At 44.4% G+C, this 18,485-nt stretch overlaps 1 protein-coding gene and 1 pseudogene across 2 annotated transcripts in view; both read left to right on the forward strand.

Moving 5' to 3' along the window:
- The window catches only part of LOC118397045 (gastrula zinc finger protein XlCGF17.1-like), a 41,488-nt gene extending 35,003 nt beyond the window's left edge, over positions 1-6,485 (forward strand). For both annotated transcript variants that reach the window (XM_052467169.1, XM_052467170.1), the window contains exon 2: positions 4,418-6,485. In XM_052467169.1, coding sequence (XP_052323129.1) covers positions 4,418-5,028 — 611 coding nt within the window. In that variant the 3' untranslated portion in view covers positions 5,029-6,485. The remainder of the gene's footprint in view (positions 1-4,417) is intronic.
- Positions 6,486-11,066: 4,581 nt separating this feature from the next.
- LOC118397610 (uncharacterized) lies at positions 11,067-11,185 on the forward strand (annotated as a pseudogene).
- Positions 11,186-18,485: the final 7,300 nt, after the last annotated feature.

Here is an 18,485-nt window from a genome sequence, read left to right on the forward strand (position 1 = left end):
CTTGAACAAAGGCGGAGGTAGCGGTCCTGCTGCTGGGTTGTTGCCCTCCTACGGCCTCCTCCACGTCTCCTGATGTACTGGCCTGTCTCCTGGTAGCGCCTCCATGCTCTGCACACTACGCTGACAGACACAGCAAACCTTCTTGCCACAGCTCGCATTGATGTTCCATCCTGGATGAGCTGCACTACCTGAGCCACTTGTGTGGGTTGTAGACTCCGTCTCATGCTACCACTAGAGTGAAAGCACCGCCAGCATTCAAAAGTGACCAAAACATCAACCAGGAAGCATAGGAACTGAGACGTGGTCTGTGGTCCCCACCTGCAGAACCACTCCTTTATTGGGGGTGTCTTGCTAATTGCCTATAATTTCCACCTGTTGTCTATTCCATTTGCACAACAGCATGTGCAATTTATTGTCAATCAGTGTTGCTTCCTAAGTTTGATTTCACAGAAGTGTGATTGACTTGGAGTTACATTGTGTTGTTTAAGTGTTCCCTTTATTTTTTGGAGCAGTGTCTATCAGACCACACCAGCACCAGTGTTCCTATATCAGACCACACTAGCATCAGTGTTCCTATATCAGACCACACTAGCACCAGTGTTCCTGGTGTTCCTGGTACTGATGTCATAAGGTGAATGCACCAATTTGTAAGTCGCTCTGGATAAGAGCGTCTGCTAAATGACGTAAATGTAAATGTATATCAGATCACACTAGCACCAGTGTTCCTATATCAGACCACACCAGTGTTCCTATATCAGACCACGCCAGCACCAGTGTTCCTATATCAGACCACGCCAGCACCAGTGTTCCTATATCAGACCACGCCAGCACCAGTGTTCCTATATCAGACCACACCAGTGTTCCTATATCAGACCACGCCAGCACCAGTGTTCCTATATCAGACCACGCCAGCACCAGTGTTCCTATATCAGACCACGCCAGCACCAGTGTTCCTATATCAGACCACGCCAGCACCAGTGTTCCTATATCAGACCACGCCAGCACCAGTGTTCCTATATCAGACCACGCCAGCACCAGTGTTCCTATATCAGACCACGCCAGCACCAGTGTTCCTATATCAGACCACACCAGTGTTCCTATATCAGACCACGCCAGCACCAGTGTTCCTATATCAGACCACACCAGTGTTCCTATATCAGACCACGCCAGCACCAGTGTTCCTATATCAGACCACACCAGTGTTCCTATATCAGACCACGCCAGCACCAGTGTTCCTATATCAGACCACGCCAGCACCAGTGTTCCTATATCAGACCACGCCAGCACCAGTGTTCCTATATCAGACCACGCCAGCACCAGTGTTCCTATATCAGACCACACCAGTGTTCCTATATCAGACCACGCCAGCACCAGTGTTCCTATATCAGACCACGCCAGCACCAGTGTTCCTATATCAGACCACACTAGTGTTCCTATATCAGACCACACTAGTGTTCCTATATCAGACCACGCCAGCACCAGTGTTCCTATATCAGACCACACTAGTGTTCCTATATCAGACCACGCCAGCACCAGTGTTCCTATATCAGACCACGCCAGCACCAGTGTTCCTATATCAGACCACACCAGTGTTCCTATATCAGACCACGCCAGCACCAGTGTACCTATATCAGACCACACCGGTGTTCCTATATCAGACCACACCAGTGTACCTATATCAGACCACGCCAGCACCAGTGTACTTATATCAGACCACACCGGTGTTCCTATATCAGACCACACCAGTGTACCTATATCAGACCACGCCAGCACCAGTGTACCTATATCAGACCACACCGGTGTTCCTATATCAGACCACACCAGTGTACCTATATCAGACCACGCCAGCACCAGTGTACCTATATCAGACCACACCGGTGTTCCTATATCAGACCACACCAGTGTTCCTATATCAGACCACACCAGTGTTCCTATATCAGACCACGCCAGCACCAGTGTTCCTATATCAGACCACACCAGTGTTCCTATATCAGACCACGCCAGCACCAGTGTTCCTATATCAGACCACACCAGTGTTCCTATATCAGACCACGCCAGCACCAGTGTACCTATATCAGACCACACCAGTGTTACTATATCAGACACCACCAGCACCAGTGTTCCTATATCAGACCACACCAGTGTTCCTATATCAGACCACACCAGCACCAATGTACCTATATCAGACCACACCGGTGTTCCTATATCAGACCACACCAGTGTTCCTATGATGGTCTCCACACCATGTTATTGTACTAGCTCCACTACTATACTATGATGGTCTCCACACCTTGTTATTGTACTAGCTCCACTACTATACTATGATGGTCTCCACACCTTGTTATTGTACTAGCTACACTACTATACTATGATGTTCTTCACACCTTGTTATCAAATATATTTTTATAAAGCCCTTTTTACATCACCCGATGTCACAAAGTGATATACAGGAACTCAGCCTAAAACCCCAAACAGCAATGCAGATGTAGAAGCACGGTGGCTCCCCAATTAAGGTTCAACCAGCCGCCTGTCGTTGGGAGGTAGTTCTGTAGTTGTATACAGCCAGACTGGAAGGGTTCATGCAGAGTGTTGGTAGAGAGGTAGTTCTGTAGTATCTAGTCAGACTAGACGGATGTCATGCAGATTTTCTCAAGGTTGGTTTGTTGGAGGCAGTTTTAAGGGAATTAGGCACAGTGCCTGAATTAAAGTGATTTATGATTGTATGATTCTTGTGGGAATAGGGTCCAAGGGGCAGGGAGTTGACCTCATATAATTGACCATTTCAGAGACAGATGTTGGGGTTTTCAATGGGAATATAGTGAAACTGCAGCTGGGGGGCTCAGTGTGATGCAGAGGGCAGGTCTGAATCAAGGGGTAGGTTGGACACTGACGTAAATGCTCTTTATTTCGGATTTGGGGATTTGAAGGAGGCATTAGCGAGTGGTTGAACTAATTTATTTACTACAGAAAATATAATTCTGGGGTTCCCGTCACCATTTGCAATGAGATTGGTAAAGTGTAACTTGTGTGTTCAGTGCCTCTTTGTAGTCAGACTGGTGATATACCAGGGCCTGGGCATGCAGTCTGTTGATCGTCTGTTGGCCTGGGGATGCAGTTAGGTTTGTTTTCCTCTAGCTGTTCCCCAGTTTGCTCCCAGCAGCATTCATAGAACGTAGATCACTGTTAAACTAGGCTGCAGAGCGTTTGTTTGACTGAATGAATATGACATTGTCTTAAATGCAGCGTTAAAATGTAAAGTTTTAATTCTCATCCATTACAAAAAGAGGTGCAGTGAAATGCTTATGTTTCTAGCTCCAACGGTGCAGTAATACCTACCAATACAAATCAATACACACACAAATCCCAAAGATGACAAGAAATAAATGAATAAATATCAGCACGATGTCAGACTTCGGAATATACATATTTAAGCAGAGCGGTGGCCAGCGGTCAAAGGCACTGCATCTCAGTGAGGCGTCACTACAGTCCCTGGTTCTAATCCAGGCTTCATCACAACCGGCTGTGATCGGGAGTCCCATAGGGCGGCGCACAATTGGCCCAGCATCGTCCAGGTTAGGGGAGAGTTTGGCCGGCCAGGAAGTCCTTGTCCCATCGCGCCCTAGCAACTCCTTGTGGCGGCCGGGCCCATGCACGCTGACTTCAGGTGCCAGCTGGACGGTGTTTCCTCCGACACATTGGTGTGGCTGACTTTCGGGTTAAGCGAGCAGAGTGTCAAGAAGTGCAGTGTGGCTTGGCAGGGGTCGTGTTTCAGCAGTGTGTCAAGAAGTGAAGTGCTGCTTGGCAGGGGTCGTGTTTCAGCAGTGTGTCAAGAAGTGCAGTGTGGCTTGGCAGGGGTCGTGTTTCAGCAGTGTGTCAAGAAGTGAAGTGCTGCTTGGCAGGGGTCGTGTTTCAGCAGTGTGTCAAGAAGTGCAGTGTGGCTTGGCAGGGGTCGTGTTTCAGCAGTGTGTCAAGAAGTGCAGTGCGGCTTGGCAGGGTCGTGTTTCAGCAGTGTGTCAGGAAGTGCAGTGCTGCTTGGCAGGGTCGTGTTTCTGAGGACGCATGGCTCTCGACCTTCGCCTCTCCGTAGAGTCCGTAGAGGAGTTGTAATTGGATTAAACAAAATTGGTGAGAAAAAATATATAATACACTCGTACTGAAATCAGATTTTTCAATGACATGGCAGATGTGTCAAACCATGTAAACACCTGCAAGACTTCGGTTAGAAGTGAATCACCTGCCTGGACATCCTAAGAACCACACAGAGACCTGCATTTTGAAGTCGGTTTAATAATACTTGTAAAACCTGACTTCAGGTGATTGAGGGATCTAGTCTAGATTAAACATCATATGAAGTTGTATCATGTGGAGGTTACATTCAGGTCTCTGTTTAATTAAATAATTGGTTTGTCTTTGACAGGAGAGAAACCAGACCCTCCTTCTGACAGCAGGAAGAGTCCTTCAGGGGAACCAGACCCTGAGATGTCCAAACCAGCAGGACGACATCACTGCTCCCAGTGTGGAAAGAGTTTTACTCAGTTAGGGAGCCTGAAAACACATAATAGAATACACACAGAAGAGAAGCCTTACCACTGCTCCGTGTGCGGAAAGAGTTTTAGGTGGTTAGGGAGCGTCGAAAGGCATGAGAGGACACACACAGGAGAAAAGCCTTTCCAATGTTCCCATTGTGGAAAGAGTTGTACCCAGTTAGGGAGCCTGAAGGAGCACGAGAGAATACACACAGGAGAAAAGCCTTACCAATGTTCCCATTGTGGAAAGCATTTTGCCCAGTTAGGAAACCTGAACCAGCATGAGAGGATACACACAGGAAAAAAAAAGATGTACCACTGCTCCCACTGTGGAAAGAGATTTACCCGGTTAAGGTACCTGAAAGAGCATGAAAGAATACATACAAATACACAGGAGGAGAAGACATACCACTGCTCTCATTGTGGAAAGACATTTTCCCAGTCAGAGGACCTGAAATCACACGAGAGAATCGAGAGGCTGTGTTCTGACTTGTGTTTTTGACTGAGAATGTGTGTTTTTGTTTGGGCTGTCAGACTTGAGATAACTTTGTGTAATGTTAGTGCACTATTTTTTAATTGCGATTAATCCATTGTCTGAAAGCGTTGAAAATACACTGAAAGCATCCAAAATGCATACTATATACTGCTAAAATCTACAATGCCATGTAAAAACAAGATGACATGGAGGTTAAATAAAGTGTGCTTTATCAATGTAACATATTGTGACCCGTCCACTGTGGGGCTCTGTAGAGTCATAATATCCATAACAACCACAGGTCAAACAGGGAAATGGTTCCAATCCTTTTTCCACCATTCATTTTTCCCATAGGGCTGTGTTTTGGTTAGGCTCACCCTGGTGTGATGTTTTGATAACCATGTAAATCTCTCTAGGACAAGGTGACTGAGGGCACACCGTGTGTTGTGAATGTATTGTAATGTTTTTAATGTTGTATAACTGCCTTTATTTTGCTGGACCCCGGGTGGGTATAATTTGCGGAACGTTCCAACAGGAAACCGTTCCAAAGACTTTGTAAATAACAAGGTTGCCAACAAACAACGCATACAGAGTCGTATAACAGTAGAATGAGATACGGAGTAGGGGGTGAGCTATGTAAATTACGTTTTTCACTCACCACGTTTATTCTGAAAAAAATGTATCTTCGTTCTGGTAGCCTCCACCATTTCTCATTTGTTGGTTTAGTTATTATTATTCCGGTGTTCCTGCATTTGCCGGTGAACTCTGTTGCGCTTCAATTGGGGAATCGCTGTGGTTGAAATGTAACTGATGACCGCAAGCCCCAGTATTTTATTAGCTAGGTGGCTTGTACACAATTGTTACCGATGATACTGTATATACCTACTCCTACTACAGAAACATATATTGTATTTTGCCAAGTTCTCTCTGTGTTAATCCTGTTTCCCAAATATAGCAGGTAACTTGTGTCGATGTTTTTGAGTTCACCTTGCCTAGTTAAATAAAGATTAAATACATTAGAACATTTAAAATATATACTTTGACCTATTTCAGGTAACCCCAAGATGCTTGATTCACTACTGCTGCTTTTGAATAACTTTCCAGGCGTTTTTGCTTTACATTCCGACTTTTGAACGTCGTTGAAATTACTTAACAAAAATGTATTTAAACTACTCCACTACATTCTGTTTACATCTGGTTTTTTTGTATCTGTACTTTTACTCTTCACATTTCTTTACAACATTCAATTTTACTTCGCCACGTTTTTAAAGAAAATAATATATTTTTTTACTCCATACAGTTTCCCTGGCACCCAAAAGTACTTTTTGCATTTTGAATGCTAAGCCGGACAGGACAATGGTCCAATTCACACACTTATCAAGAGAACATCCCTACTGCCTCTGATCTAGCGGACTCCCTAAACACATGCTTTGTTTGTAAATTATGTCTTGAGTGTTCCCATGGCTATTTCTTCAATAAAAATACAAGAGAATTGTGCTGTCTGGTTTGCTTAATATATGGAAGGTCAAATAATTTATACTTTTACCACTGATACTTAAGTATCTTTTAGCAATGACGTTTACTTAGTATTTTACTGGGTGCCTTTTACTTTTACTCGACATTTTCTATTAACAAATCTTTACTTTTACTCAAGTATGACAATTGGGTACTTTTTCAACCACTGTTCAAGACATTTAGCACCCAATACCCAACATTCACTTGGTGGCTTGAAGTAGGAGTGTTGAACTAGGATCTGTTTAGCATTTGTGAGTAGAATGAATAACATTACTGTGACGGTGGATGGGGGGGTACTGATTCCAGTTCAGCAGTCTTAGCCTGAGACATTTCATAAATGTGTACAGAGGAGCACTTTTCTACGATCAGCTTTGCCTAGATCATTCTGAATCAGTTGTCTTGGAATAAGATTATATGGACAGGGGTGGGTTTGATCGTAGATCAGCACTCCTACCCAACACCAGTTGCTGTACCCTAACATTTTATAATCCAATTTCCCTTGCTGTCTATGTCCTTCCGGAACCCCACCTCAACATTGTTCTGTTAAGGCAACAAAAGCAAGTTGGCATGCTCTTGAAATTAATTTAACTCACAACCTCTCCTTTGGGAATTCACCACCATAACTACTACTACAACTATTTTTAAACTATCTTAACATGTGGCTTTCTTCATGGGGACCAACACTAGGAAGACCTTTGAATGGTCTACAAAGAATGGCCCCAGGTAAAAGTCGGCTTTTGCAGGGTATGGTTGTATTGTTACTCCACAGCATAGTATGCTATCACAACTCTATTGAAATCACATTTGAAACAAGGTGTCACTTCATTCTTGCTATTTGATGGGAACAAGCCCCTTTTCCCCTGCATACCTCGTTGGCTCTTTCAGGCCCACAAAGGCAACAAGAAAGAAGTTGCGACAATAACTGGTTCTCTGGGATTTGAACTAGGGGGTACAAACCTTAAGTTAGCTCTTTCATGCTAACAAAAGGCAACATCAAAAATGGCTCTCTAAAAATTGCTCTCCTCAGATTTGAAATGTCAAACTCTGGTTTGGGGGGCAAACACCATAACCACTACTCTACCAGACAGACAGAGACTCAATATTAAAGGGTACTTGAAAATGCACACATCAAAGACAACACTTCAGAGGTTGGAGAATGGTGTGGGGGCTTGTACTTCTTGGGTCCACCAACCGTTCCTCAATCTTCTTCTGATGACTACAAGCATAGATTATGAATCTTCAAAACCTACACTATAGGATGGATGTGTTTAGGAACTGGGGACGAAATTCGAAAGGGGCGTGTTTCCAATTACCAACAAATAGACCCTAGAAATGTTATTCCAAAATCTTAATATTGGAACTTTGTCCCTTCATTTGCCTACTACTGTCTATAAGCTATCATAACATGTGTTTTTTTTCTTGGGGACAAGGTATCGGAATACTTTTGAAAGGTCTACAAAGCATGTCCCCAGGTCAAAGTTGGCTTTTGCAGACAAGGATAATATTGTTACTCCACGACATAGTATGTTATCACAACTCTATTAAAAGGACATTCTATACAAGGTGTCACTTCAGTCCTTCTATTTGATGGGAACTAGCCCCTACCACCCGACAAACCTCAAGTTAGCTCTTTCATGCCAACAAAAGGAAACATCAGAAATGGCTCTCTAAAAACTGCTCTCCTCAGATTTGAACTCTCAATCTCTGGTTTGGGGAGCAGTCACCATAACCACTACTCTACCAGACAGACAGAGACTAAATATTAAAAGGTACTTGAAAATGCACACATCAAAGACAACACTTTTTTTAAATGTATTTTATTTCACCTTTATTTAACCAGGTAGGCAAGTTGAGAACAAGTTCTCATTTACAATTGCGACCTGGCAAAGATAAAGCAAAGCAGTTGGACACATACAACGACACAGAGTTACACATGGAGTATAACAAACATACAGTCAATAATACAGTATAAACAAGTCTATATACGATGTGAGCAAATGAGGTGAGATAAGGGAGGTAAAGGCAAAAAAAGGCCATGGTGGCAAAGTAAATACAATATAGCAAGTAAAACACTGGAATGGTAGATTTGCAGTGGAAGAATGTGCAAAGTAGAAATAAAAATAATGGGGTGCAAAGGAGCAAAATAAATAAAATAAATACAGTAGGGAAAGAGGTAGTTGTTTGGGCTAAATTATAGGTGGGCTATGTACAGGTGCAGTAATCTGTGAGCTGCTCTGACAGTTGGTGCTTAAAGCTAGTGAGGGAGATAAGTGTTTCCAGTTTCAGAGATTTTTGTAGTTCGTTCCAGTCATTGGCAGCAGAGAACTGGAAGGAGAGGCGGCCAAATAAAGAATTGGTTTTGGGGGTGACGAGAGATATACCTTCTGGAGCGTGTGCTACAGGTGGGAGATGCTATGGTGACCAGCGAGCTGAGATAAGGGGGCACTTTACCTAGCAGGGTCTTGTAGATGACATGGAGCCAGTGGGTTTGGCGACGAGTATGAAGCGAGGGCCAGCCAACGAGAGCGTACAGGTCGCAATGGTGGGTAGTATATGGGGCTTTGGTGACAAAACGGATTGCACTCTGATAGACTGCATCCAATTTGTTGAGTAGGGTATTGGAGGCTATTTTGTAAATGACATCGCCGAAGTCGAGGATTGGTAGGATGGTCAGTTTTACAAGGGTATGTTTGGCAGCATGAGTGAAGGATGCTTTGTTGCGAAATAGGAAGCCAATTCTAGATTTAACTTTGGATTGGAGATGTTTGATATGGGTCTGGAAGGAGAGTTTACAGTCTAACCAGACACCTAAGTATTTGTAGTTGTCCACGTAAGTCAGAGCCGTCCAGAGTAGTGATGTTGGACAGGCGGGTAGGTGCAGGTAGCGATCGGTTGAAAAGCATGCATTTAGTTTTACTTGTATTTAAGAGCAATTGGAGGCCACGGAAGGAGAGTTGTATGGCATTGAAGCTTGCCTGGAGTGTTGTTAACACAGTGTCAAAAGAAGGGCCAGAAGTATACAGAATGATGTCGTCTGCGTAGAGGTGGATCAGAGACTCACCAGCAGCAAGAGCGACATCATTGATGTATACAGAGAAGAGAGTCGGCACCCCCATAGAGACTGCCAGAGGTCTGGACAGCAGACCCTCCGATTTGATACACTGAACTCTATCAGAGAAGTAGTTGGTGAACCAGGCGAGGCAATCATTTGAGAAACCAAGGCTGTCGAGTCTGCCGATGAGGATGTGGTGATTGACAGAGTCGAAAGCCTTGGCCAGATCAATGAATATGGCTGCACAGTAATGTTTCTTATCGATGGCGGTTAAGATATCGTTTAGGACCTTGAGCGTGCCTGAGGTGCACCCATGACCAGCTCTGAAACCAGATTGCATAGCAGAGAAGGTATAGTGAGATTCGTAATGGTCGGTAATCTGCTTGTTGACGTTGCTTTCGAAGACCTTAGAAAGGCATGGTAGGATAGATATAGGTCTGTGGCATGTTGGGTCAAGAGTGTCCCCCCCTTTGAAGAGGGGGATGACCGCAGCTGCTTTCCAATATTTGGGAATCTTAGACGACACGAAAGAGAGGTTGAACAGGCTAGTAATACGGGTGGCAACAATTTCGGCAGATCATTTTAGAAAGAAAGGGTCCAGATTGTCTAGCCCGGCTGATTTGTAGGGGTCCAGATTTTGCAGCTCTTTCAGAACATCAGCTGAACGGATTTGGGAGAAGGAGAAATGGGGAAGGCTTGGGCGAGTTGCTGTGGGGGGTGCAGTGCTGTTGACCGGGGTAGGAGTAGCCAGGTGGAAACATGGCCAGCCGTAGAAAAAGAGGTTCAGAGGTTGGAGAATGTGCGGAGGCTTGTACTTCTTGGGTCCACCAACCATTCCTCAATCTTCTTCTGATGGCTACGAGCATAGATTATGAATCTTCAAAACCTACACTATAGGATGGATGTGTTTAGGAACGGTGGATGAAATTCAAAAGGGGCGTGTTTCCAATTACCAACAAATAGACCCTAGAAATGTTATTCCAAAATCTTAATATTGGAACTTTGTCCCTTCATTTGCCTACTACTGTCTAAGCTATCATAACATGTGGGTTTTTTCTTGGGGACAAGGTATTGGAACGCTTTTGAATGGTCTACAAAGCATGCCCCCAGGTCAAAGTTGGCTTTTGCAGACAAGGATAATATTATTACTCCACGACATAGTATGTTATCACAACTCTATTAAATGGAGGCTAGGCATGCATAGGAACAGACCGGTTTTAAAATAAGAGGCACTTCCTGATTGGATTTTCCTCAGGTTTTCACCTGCAATATCAGTTCTGTTATACTCACAGACAATATTTGGACAGTTTTGGAAACTTTAGAGTGTTTTCTATCCTAATCCGAAAATTATATGCATATTCTAGTTTCTGGGGCTGAGAAATAGGCAGTTTCAAATGGGTATGTTTTTTAGCCAAAAAACGAAAATACTGCCCCCTACACGCAAACCATTAATCAGACTCATTTTGACTTTATATAGTGCACCAAGAGATAGTTTCTTGCTTACGACCATACCGGCCTGAGTAAGCCTGATCTCGTCAGATCTCAGAAACTAAGCAGGGTCGGGCCTAGTTAGTACTTGGATAGGAGACTGCTTGGGAATACCTAGTGCTGTAAGCTTTTTGTCCACTAGGGGAGTGCTCTTGCATAATTTCATCAGCATCACTGACCTGAAGAATTAAAACTCTTTGTCCGTTTTTTCCCAAAAGGCTGAAAAATGTGCCCTCTCTTTGAAATAAGCAAGCTAGGTTTGTTTGTATTTCATCCAACGATCTGTGCTACAAAGTGATGGCTACAGTATATGCAATTTCTTCCACTTTTTCAGTGACACAAAGATGCTTATCTAAATGGTGAAAATGCAATATCTGTTAATCAGACTCACTTTGACTTGAAATAGTGCAACAAGTGCCTTTTAATGGCATCAGACCGAGGCTCTGCATCTGTCCTGTGCTCCTAGACCTTAGTGCTGCTTTTGATACCATCGATCACCACATTCTTTTGGAGAGATTGGAAACCCAAATTGGTCTACATGAACAAGTTCTGGCCTGGTTTAGATCTTATCTGTCGGAAAGATATCAGTTTGTCTCTGTGAACAGTTTGTCTTCTGACAAATCAACTGTAAATTTCGGTGTTTCTCAAGGTTCCGTTTTAGGACCACTATTGTTTTCACTATATATTTTACCTCTTGGGGATGTCTTTCGAAAACATAATGTTAACTTTCACTGCTATGCGGATGACACACAGCTGTACATTTCAATGAAACATGGTGAAGCCCCAAAATTGCCCTCGCTCGAAGCATGTGTTTCAGACACAAGAAAGTGGATGGCTGCAAACTTTCTACTTTTAAACTAGGACAAAACAGAGATGCTTGTTCTAGGTCCCAAGAAACAAAGAGATCTTCTGTTGAATCTGACAATTAATCTTAATGGTTGTACAGTCGTCTCAAATAAAACTGTGAAGGACCTCGGCGTTACTCTGGACCCTGATCTCTCTTTTGAAGAACATATCAAGACCATTTCAACGACAGCTTTTTTCCATCTACGTAACATTGCAAAAATCAGAAACTTTCTGTCCAAAAATGATGCAGAAAAATTAATCCATGCTTTTGTCACTTCTAGGTTAGACTACTGCAATGCTCTACTTTCCGGCTACCCAGATAAAGCACTAAATAAACTTCAGTTAGTGCTAAATACGGCTGCTAGAATCCTGACTAGAACCCCAAAATTTGATCATATTACTCCAGTGCTAGCCTCCCTACACTGGCTTCCTGTCAAGACGCAGGCCTCCTAATTGTCCCTAGAATTTCTAAACAAACAGCTGGAGGCAGGGCTTTCTCCGTTAGAGCTCCATTTTTATGGAACGGTCTGCCTACCCATGTCAGAGACGCAAACTCGGTCTCAACCTTTAAGTCTTTACTGAAGACTCATCTCTTCAGTGGGTCATATGATTGAGTGTAGTCTGGCCCAGGAGTGGGAAGGTGAACGGAAAGGCTCTGGAGCAACAAACCGCCCTTGCTGTCTCTGCCTGGCCGGTTCCCCTCTTTCCACTGGGATTCTCTGCCTCTAACCCTATTACAGGGGCTGAGTCACTGGCTTACTGGGGCTCTCTCATACCGTCCCTGGGGGGGTGCGTCACCTGACTGGGTTGTGATCATCCTGTCTGGGTTGGGAAACTCGGGCCAGCGGAGCGGAATTATGATGTGGGGGATAGGGAGTTGTTGGCTATGGTTAAGGCCCTGAAGGTGTGGAGACACTGGCTTGAGGGGGCTAAGCACCCTTTCCTTATCTGGACTGACCATCGTAACCTGGAGTATATCCGATCAGCTAGGAGACTGAATCCCCGTCAGGCAAGGTGGGCCATGTTTTTCACCAGATTTAGTTTCACTATCTCGTATAGACCAGGTTCCCTCAACACTAAGGCTGACGCGCTGTCAAAACTCTATGACACTGAGGACAGGTCCATCGATCCTACTCCCATCATTCCGGCAGCTAAGCTGGTGGCACCGGTAGTATGGGATGTGGACGCGGACATCGAGCGGGCGCTAAGGGGGGAACCTGCGCCTCCACAGTGTCCGGAGGGTCGTAGGTACGTGCCGCTGGCTGTCCGTGATCAATTGATTCGATGGGCTCATTGTCTACCCTCGTCGGGTCACCCAGGTATTTATAGGACAGTGAGAGGTCTTGAGAGGAAGTACTGGTGGCCCACTTTGAGGAGGGATGTGCGATTCTATGTTTCCTCCTGTTCGGTGTGCGCCCAGAGTAAGGCTCCAAGACACCTGCCAAGAGGTAAATTACAACCTCTTCCCGTTCCACAACGGCCGTGGACCCATCTTTCGGTGGATTTTCTTACTGACCTCCCCCCTCTCAGGGTAACACTACTATCCTGGTCGTTGTGGATCGGTTCTCTAAGTCCTGCCGTCTTATCCCATTGCTCGGTCTCCCTACGGCCCTACAGACTGCGGAAGCTCTTTTCACCCATGTCTTCCGGCACTACGGGGTGCCCGAGGATATAGTTTCTGATCGGGGCCCCCAATTTATCTCCCGTGTTTGGAGGGCATTTATGGAACGTCTGGGGGTCTCGGTCAGCCTGACCTCAGGGTATCACCCGGAGAGTAATGGTCAGGTGGAGAGAGTTAACCAGGAGGTGGGTAGGTTTCTGCGGTCGTATTGCCAGGACCGGCCAGGGGAGTGGGCGAGATATATTCCCTGGGCAGAAATAGCCCAGAATTCACTAAGCCACTCCTCTACCAACATGTCACCATTTGAGTGCGTGTTGGGGTACCAGCCGGTCCTGGCACCGTGGCATCAGAGCCAGACTGAGGCTCCTGCGGTGGAGGAGTGGGTACAGCGCTCTAAGGAGACCTGGAGGGCGGTCCAGGAGTCATTACGCCAAGCGAGTATAAGGCAGAAGAAGAGCGCTGACCGTCACCGCAGTGAGGCCCCCGTGTTTGCACCTGGGGACAGGGTCTGGCTCTCGACCCGAAACCTGCCTCTCCGCTTGCCCTGCCGGAAGCTGGGTCCGCAGTGTATAGGGCCATTTAAAGTCCTGAGGAGAATAAATTAGGTTTGTTATTGATTATTACTTCCTTCGTATTATCGTATTAACCCCTCATTTCATGTGTCTCTTCTCAGGCCGGTGGTAGCTGGTCCCATGCAGGAAGATGAGGTACCGGAGGTTCCTCCGCCCCCTCTGGACATCGAGGGGTCCCCGGCGTACAAGATACGAGCTATTCTGGACTCGAGACGCCGGGTGAGAGGCTTGCAGTACCTCGTTGACTGGGAGGGGTACGGTCCGGAGGAGAGGTGCTGGGTTCCGGTGAGGGATATTCTAGACCCATCTATGTTGAGTGAATTCCATCGCCTCCGTCCGGATCGCCCAGCGCCTCGGCCTCCGGGTCGTCCCCGAGGCCGGCGTCGGCGCGCTGCGGGAGCTGCGCGTCAGGAGGGGGGTACTGTCACGAATATCACCGAAGATGACTCCCCTTCTTGTTCGGGTAGCGCTCGGCGGTCGTCGTCGCCGGTCTACTAGCTATCGCCGATCTGTTGTTCTGTGTTCGTTTAGTTTTGTCTAATTGGTAGCACCTGTTTCTAGTTTGGTTGTTAGGATAGGGTTATATATAGTCTGTTCAGCCCGCTTCTGTTTCGTGCGGGCTTGTTCCCCTGTTTCCTTGTTTGAGTGTATTTTTGTTGGCATTTTGGGTTTCACGCTGTCCGTTTATATTTCTGTTTATTCGTGTTTCCACTTTTGTTCATGTTATGTTTCCAGGACATTTAAGCGTGTTGTTTTTCCCACATCCTTTGCTCTCTGCGCCTGACTCCACACCTCTTCACTCATTTACTCGTAACAACCTCTGTGCCCAGCAGAGGCATGAGCAGGAAGCGGGGGAGTTCAAGGCACAAGTGGAGAGAAACAGGGAGCTGGCATCGAAAGCCGAAAAGGATAAGCTACTGCTAGCTGAGGAATTGTGTGTGAGGACAGATACATTGGAAGATCTGTCTAACACTCATATCAAAGAACGTGAACAAACTCTTGACCAAGTCCGTATTCTAAAGGAACAACTCGTTTTAGCCAAAACTAAATACGATGAAGTCCACGCAAAACTAGATGAATCTAACAAGCTAGCTAGAAACCGGTGCGAGCAACTTGATGCCCTGCAAGCGGTTGTGAATGAAAACACTCAAAGCAATAATGTTCTATTCCAAAAGCTGCAGACCAAAGACGATCAGTTAATGAACACAATGACCAAGTTGGAGGACAAAACAGCAGAACTCACTGAAGTCGCTGATTTATGAAGGATGAGAAAGACCAGGTGAGCAAGTTGGAAAATGTGACCTCTAAACAAAAGGAGGACATCGCTTCACTGGATCTCTCACTCCACACTCGAGACCTCTCACTGCAAACCATGACAGATAAGTATGAGGCTGAGCGGAGCAAGGGCAACACGTACGTGTCTAAAATAAACACCCTCAACTCCCAGGTGGACTCTGCGATGCAGCAGAACACCACCCTTAGGTATCATCTGGAGGAACTCCAGTACAGTGACGCTCTATCGCGGGACAACCAAACCAAGCAACCTAGCTCACATCCGGAGCTCAGAGACCGAGATTTCAGCCTCTTTCTCTTGGCCATTCGGCCCACAGTGAATTGGGGCCTCCTCGTCAACACAACCACAGTTTGACTTTTCCTCTTTGCCTTTCGGCCCACAATTCCCCATGGGAGCGTGCAGATGCTCATTGGAGGGGATCACATTGACAAAATAGTCAAAAATGTCCGCCTCTTTGACCCCGTTCCGGGAAAGCCAAACGACACTGAGACATTCTTAGCAGAAATGGAGGACGCCTTAGATGGCTACCCAAATGCTATGAATGCAGACAGGCTCTACCTTTTGAAGCGAACATCCAACAGACACGTGACAAGGTTCATCCATCTACAAGAGCAACACGTGCCAAACGACTATACTAAACTTGCCACGGTTTTGAAAATAGAATTCAGTGGTTCTGCGACTCGCAAACACGATAGCTCGTTGGCTGACAATATCAGACAAGCTCGAAATGAACATCCACAAGCCTACTATCACCGGCTTCGTTAAACTTACTTTGGTATGCTCACTGAAACCGGAATGGAAGATCTTTTACCATTTAAAACCTGTTGAGGATAGGGGGCAGTATTTTCACTTTGGATGAATTACGTGCCCATAGTGAACTGCATAAAACTCTGTCCTAGATTGCTAATATATGCATATTATTATTAATATTGGATAGAAAACACTCTGAAGTTTCTAAAACTGTTTGAATTATGTCTGTGAGTATAACAGAACTCATAGGGCAGGCAATCTTCCAAACAAGAAGTGAAATTCTGAAAGTTGGGGCAACTTTGACATCATCGCCCCCTCCTTTCCCAACAAGATATGGATCTGGAAGCACTTCCTACACCTTCCACTAGATGTCCTTATTCAGTAGAAAGTGTAATGGAGCATTTGCTGTGAACTTTGATCTAATGGGAGGGAAAATAGTCAGTGTCCCGACAGAATGCCATTTTGCTGTGGCGCATTTCTCTGTGGGTGCTACGGCTGTTCAATTCGGCTCCAGATGAAAACGTATGATCCGGTTGGAATGTTATCGGATATTAACATCCTGAAGATTGATTCTCTACTTAGTTTGACCAGTTTATTCGACATGGAATATATCTTTTGGAAGTTTTCGTGCGAGTTATCTTGGACCAGCAGTCAGTTTTTAGGCACGTGAGCTGAAAGTGATAGCAAATGCAGCTACTTGGACACTAGTATTGTACATTATGGAACAAAACAACAATTTATTGTGAAACTAGGACTCCTTGCACTACATTCTGATGAAAGATCATCAAAGGTAAGGGAATATTTATGTTGTAATTTCGTATTTCTGTTGACTCCAACATGGAGCGCCGTCTCAGATTATTGCAATGTTAGGCTTTTTCTGTAACGTTTTTAAAAAATCTGACACAGCGGTTGCATTAAGAACCAGTGTATCTTTAATTATATGTAGAACATGTATCTTTAGTCAAAGTTTATGATGAGTATTTCTGTTATCTGGCGTAGCTTTCTATAATTCCTCTGGATATTTTGGAGGAATTTCTGAACATGGCGTCAATGTAAACCGAGATTTGTTGATATAAATATGTATATTATCGAACAAAACATAAATGTGTTGTGTAACATGTCATATGAGTGTCATCTGATGAAGATTTTCAAAAGGTTAGTGATTCATTATATCTCTAATCCTTCTATTGTAACTCTATCTTTGGCTGGAAAAAATGGCTGCGTTTTTCCTTTGTTTTGGTGGTGGTCTAACATAAATATATGTTGTGTTTTCGCTGTAAAACATTTTAAAAATCGGACATGATGGGTGTATTGGATTTGTTAATGTGTGAAAGTTAAATATTTCTAAAGAATATTTTTGAATTCCCTGCGCCACCCTTTCAGCTGAATGGGGGGGTGGAGTTCCCCTTGGGGATCGCCTTGCCATAACAGGTTTTAATAATGTAGTGTAGACTACTGTAGGCTACATAGACCTGTTTTACCATTTAATAAAGTAGTGTAGACTACAGTAGGCTACATAGACCTGTTTTACCCATTAATAAAGTAGTGTAGACTACAGTAGGCTACATATACCTGTTTTAGTCATTTAGCAGACGCTCTTATCCCGAGCGACTTACAAATTGGTGCATTCACCTTATGACATCCAGTAGAATGACATCCAGTAGAACAGTCACTTTACAATAGTGCATCTAAATCTTAAAGGGGGGTGAGAAGGATTACTTAGGATAGGATAAGTAATCCTTCTCACCCCCCCTTTAAGATTTAGATGCACTATTGTAAAGTGACTGTTCTACTGGATGTCATAAGGTGAATGCACCAATTTGTAAGTCGCTCTGGATAAGAGCGTCTGCTAAATGACTTAAATGTAAATGTAAATGTTACCCATTAATAAAGTAGTGTAGACTACAGTAGGAAACATAGACCTGTTTTACCCATTAAAAAAGTAGTGTAGACTACAGTAGGCAACATAGACCTGTTTTACCCCATTAATAAAGTAGTGTAGACTACAGTAGGTTACATAGACCTGTTTTACCCATTAATAAAGTAGTGTAGACTACAGTAGGCTACATAGACCTGTTTTACCCATTAATAAAGTAGTGTAGACTACAGTAGGCTACATAGACCTGTTTTACCCATTAATAAAGTAGTGTAGACTACAGTAGGCTACATATACCTGTTTTACCCATTAATAAAGTAGTGTAGACTACAGTAGGCTACATAGACCTGTTATACTCATTAATAAAGTAGTGTAGACTACAGTAGGCTACATAGACCTGTTATACTCATTAATAAAGTAGTGTAGACTACAGTAGGAAACAGAGATATTGCTGATTTTATTTAGTCAGA

This window comes from Oncorhynchus keta, chromosome 18, assembly GCF_023373465.1.
Source record: "Oncorhynchus keta strain PuntledgeMale-10-30-2019 chromosome 18, Oket_V2, whole genome shotgun sequence".
NCBI classification, from domain to species: Eukaryota; Metazoa; Chordata; class Actinopteri; order Salmoniformes; family Salmonidae; genus Oncorhynchus; species Oncorhynchus keta.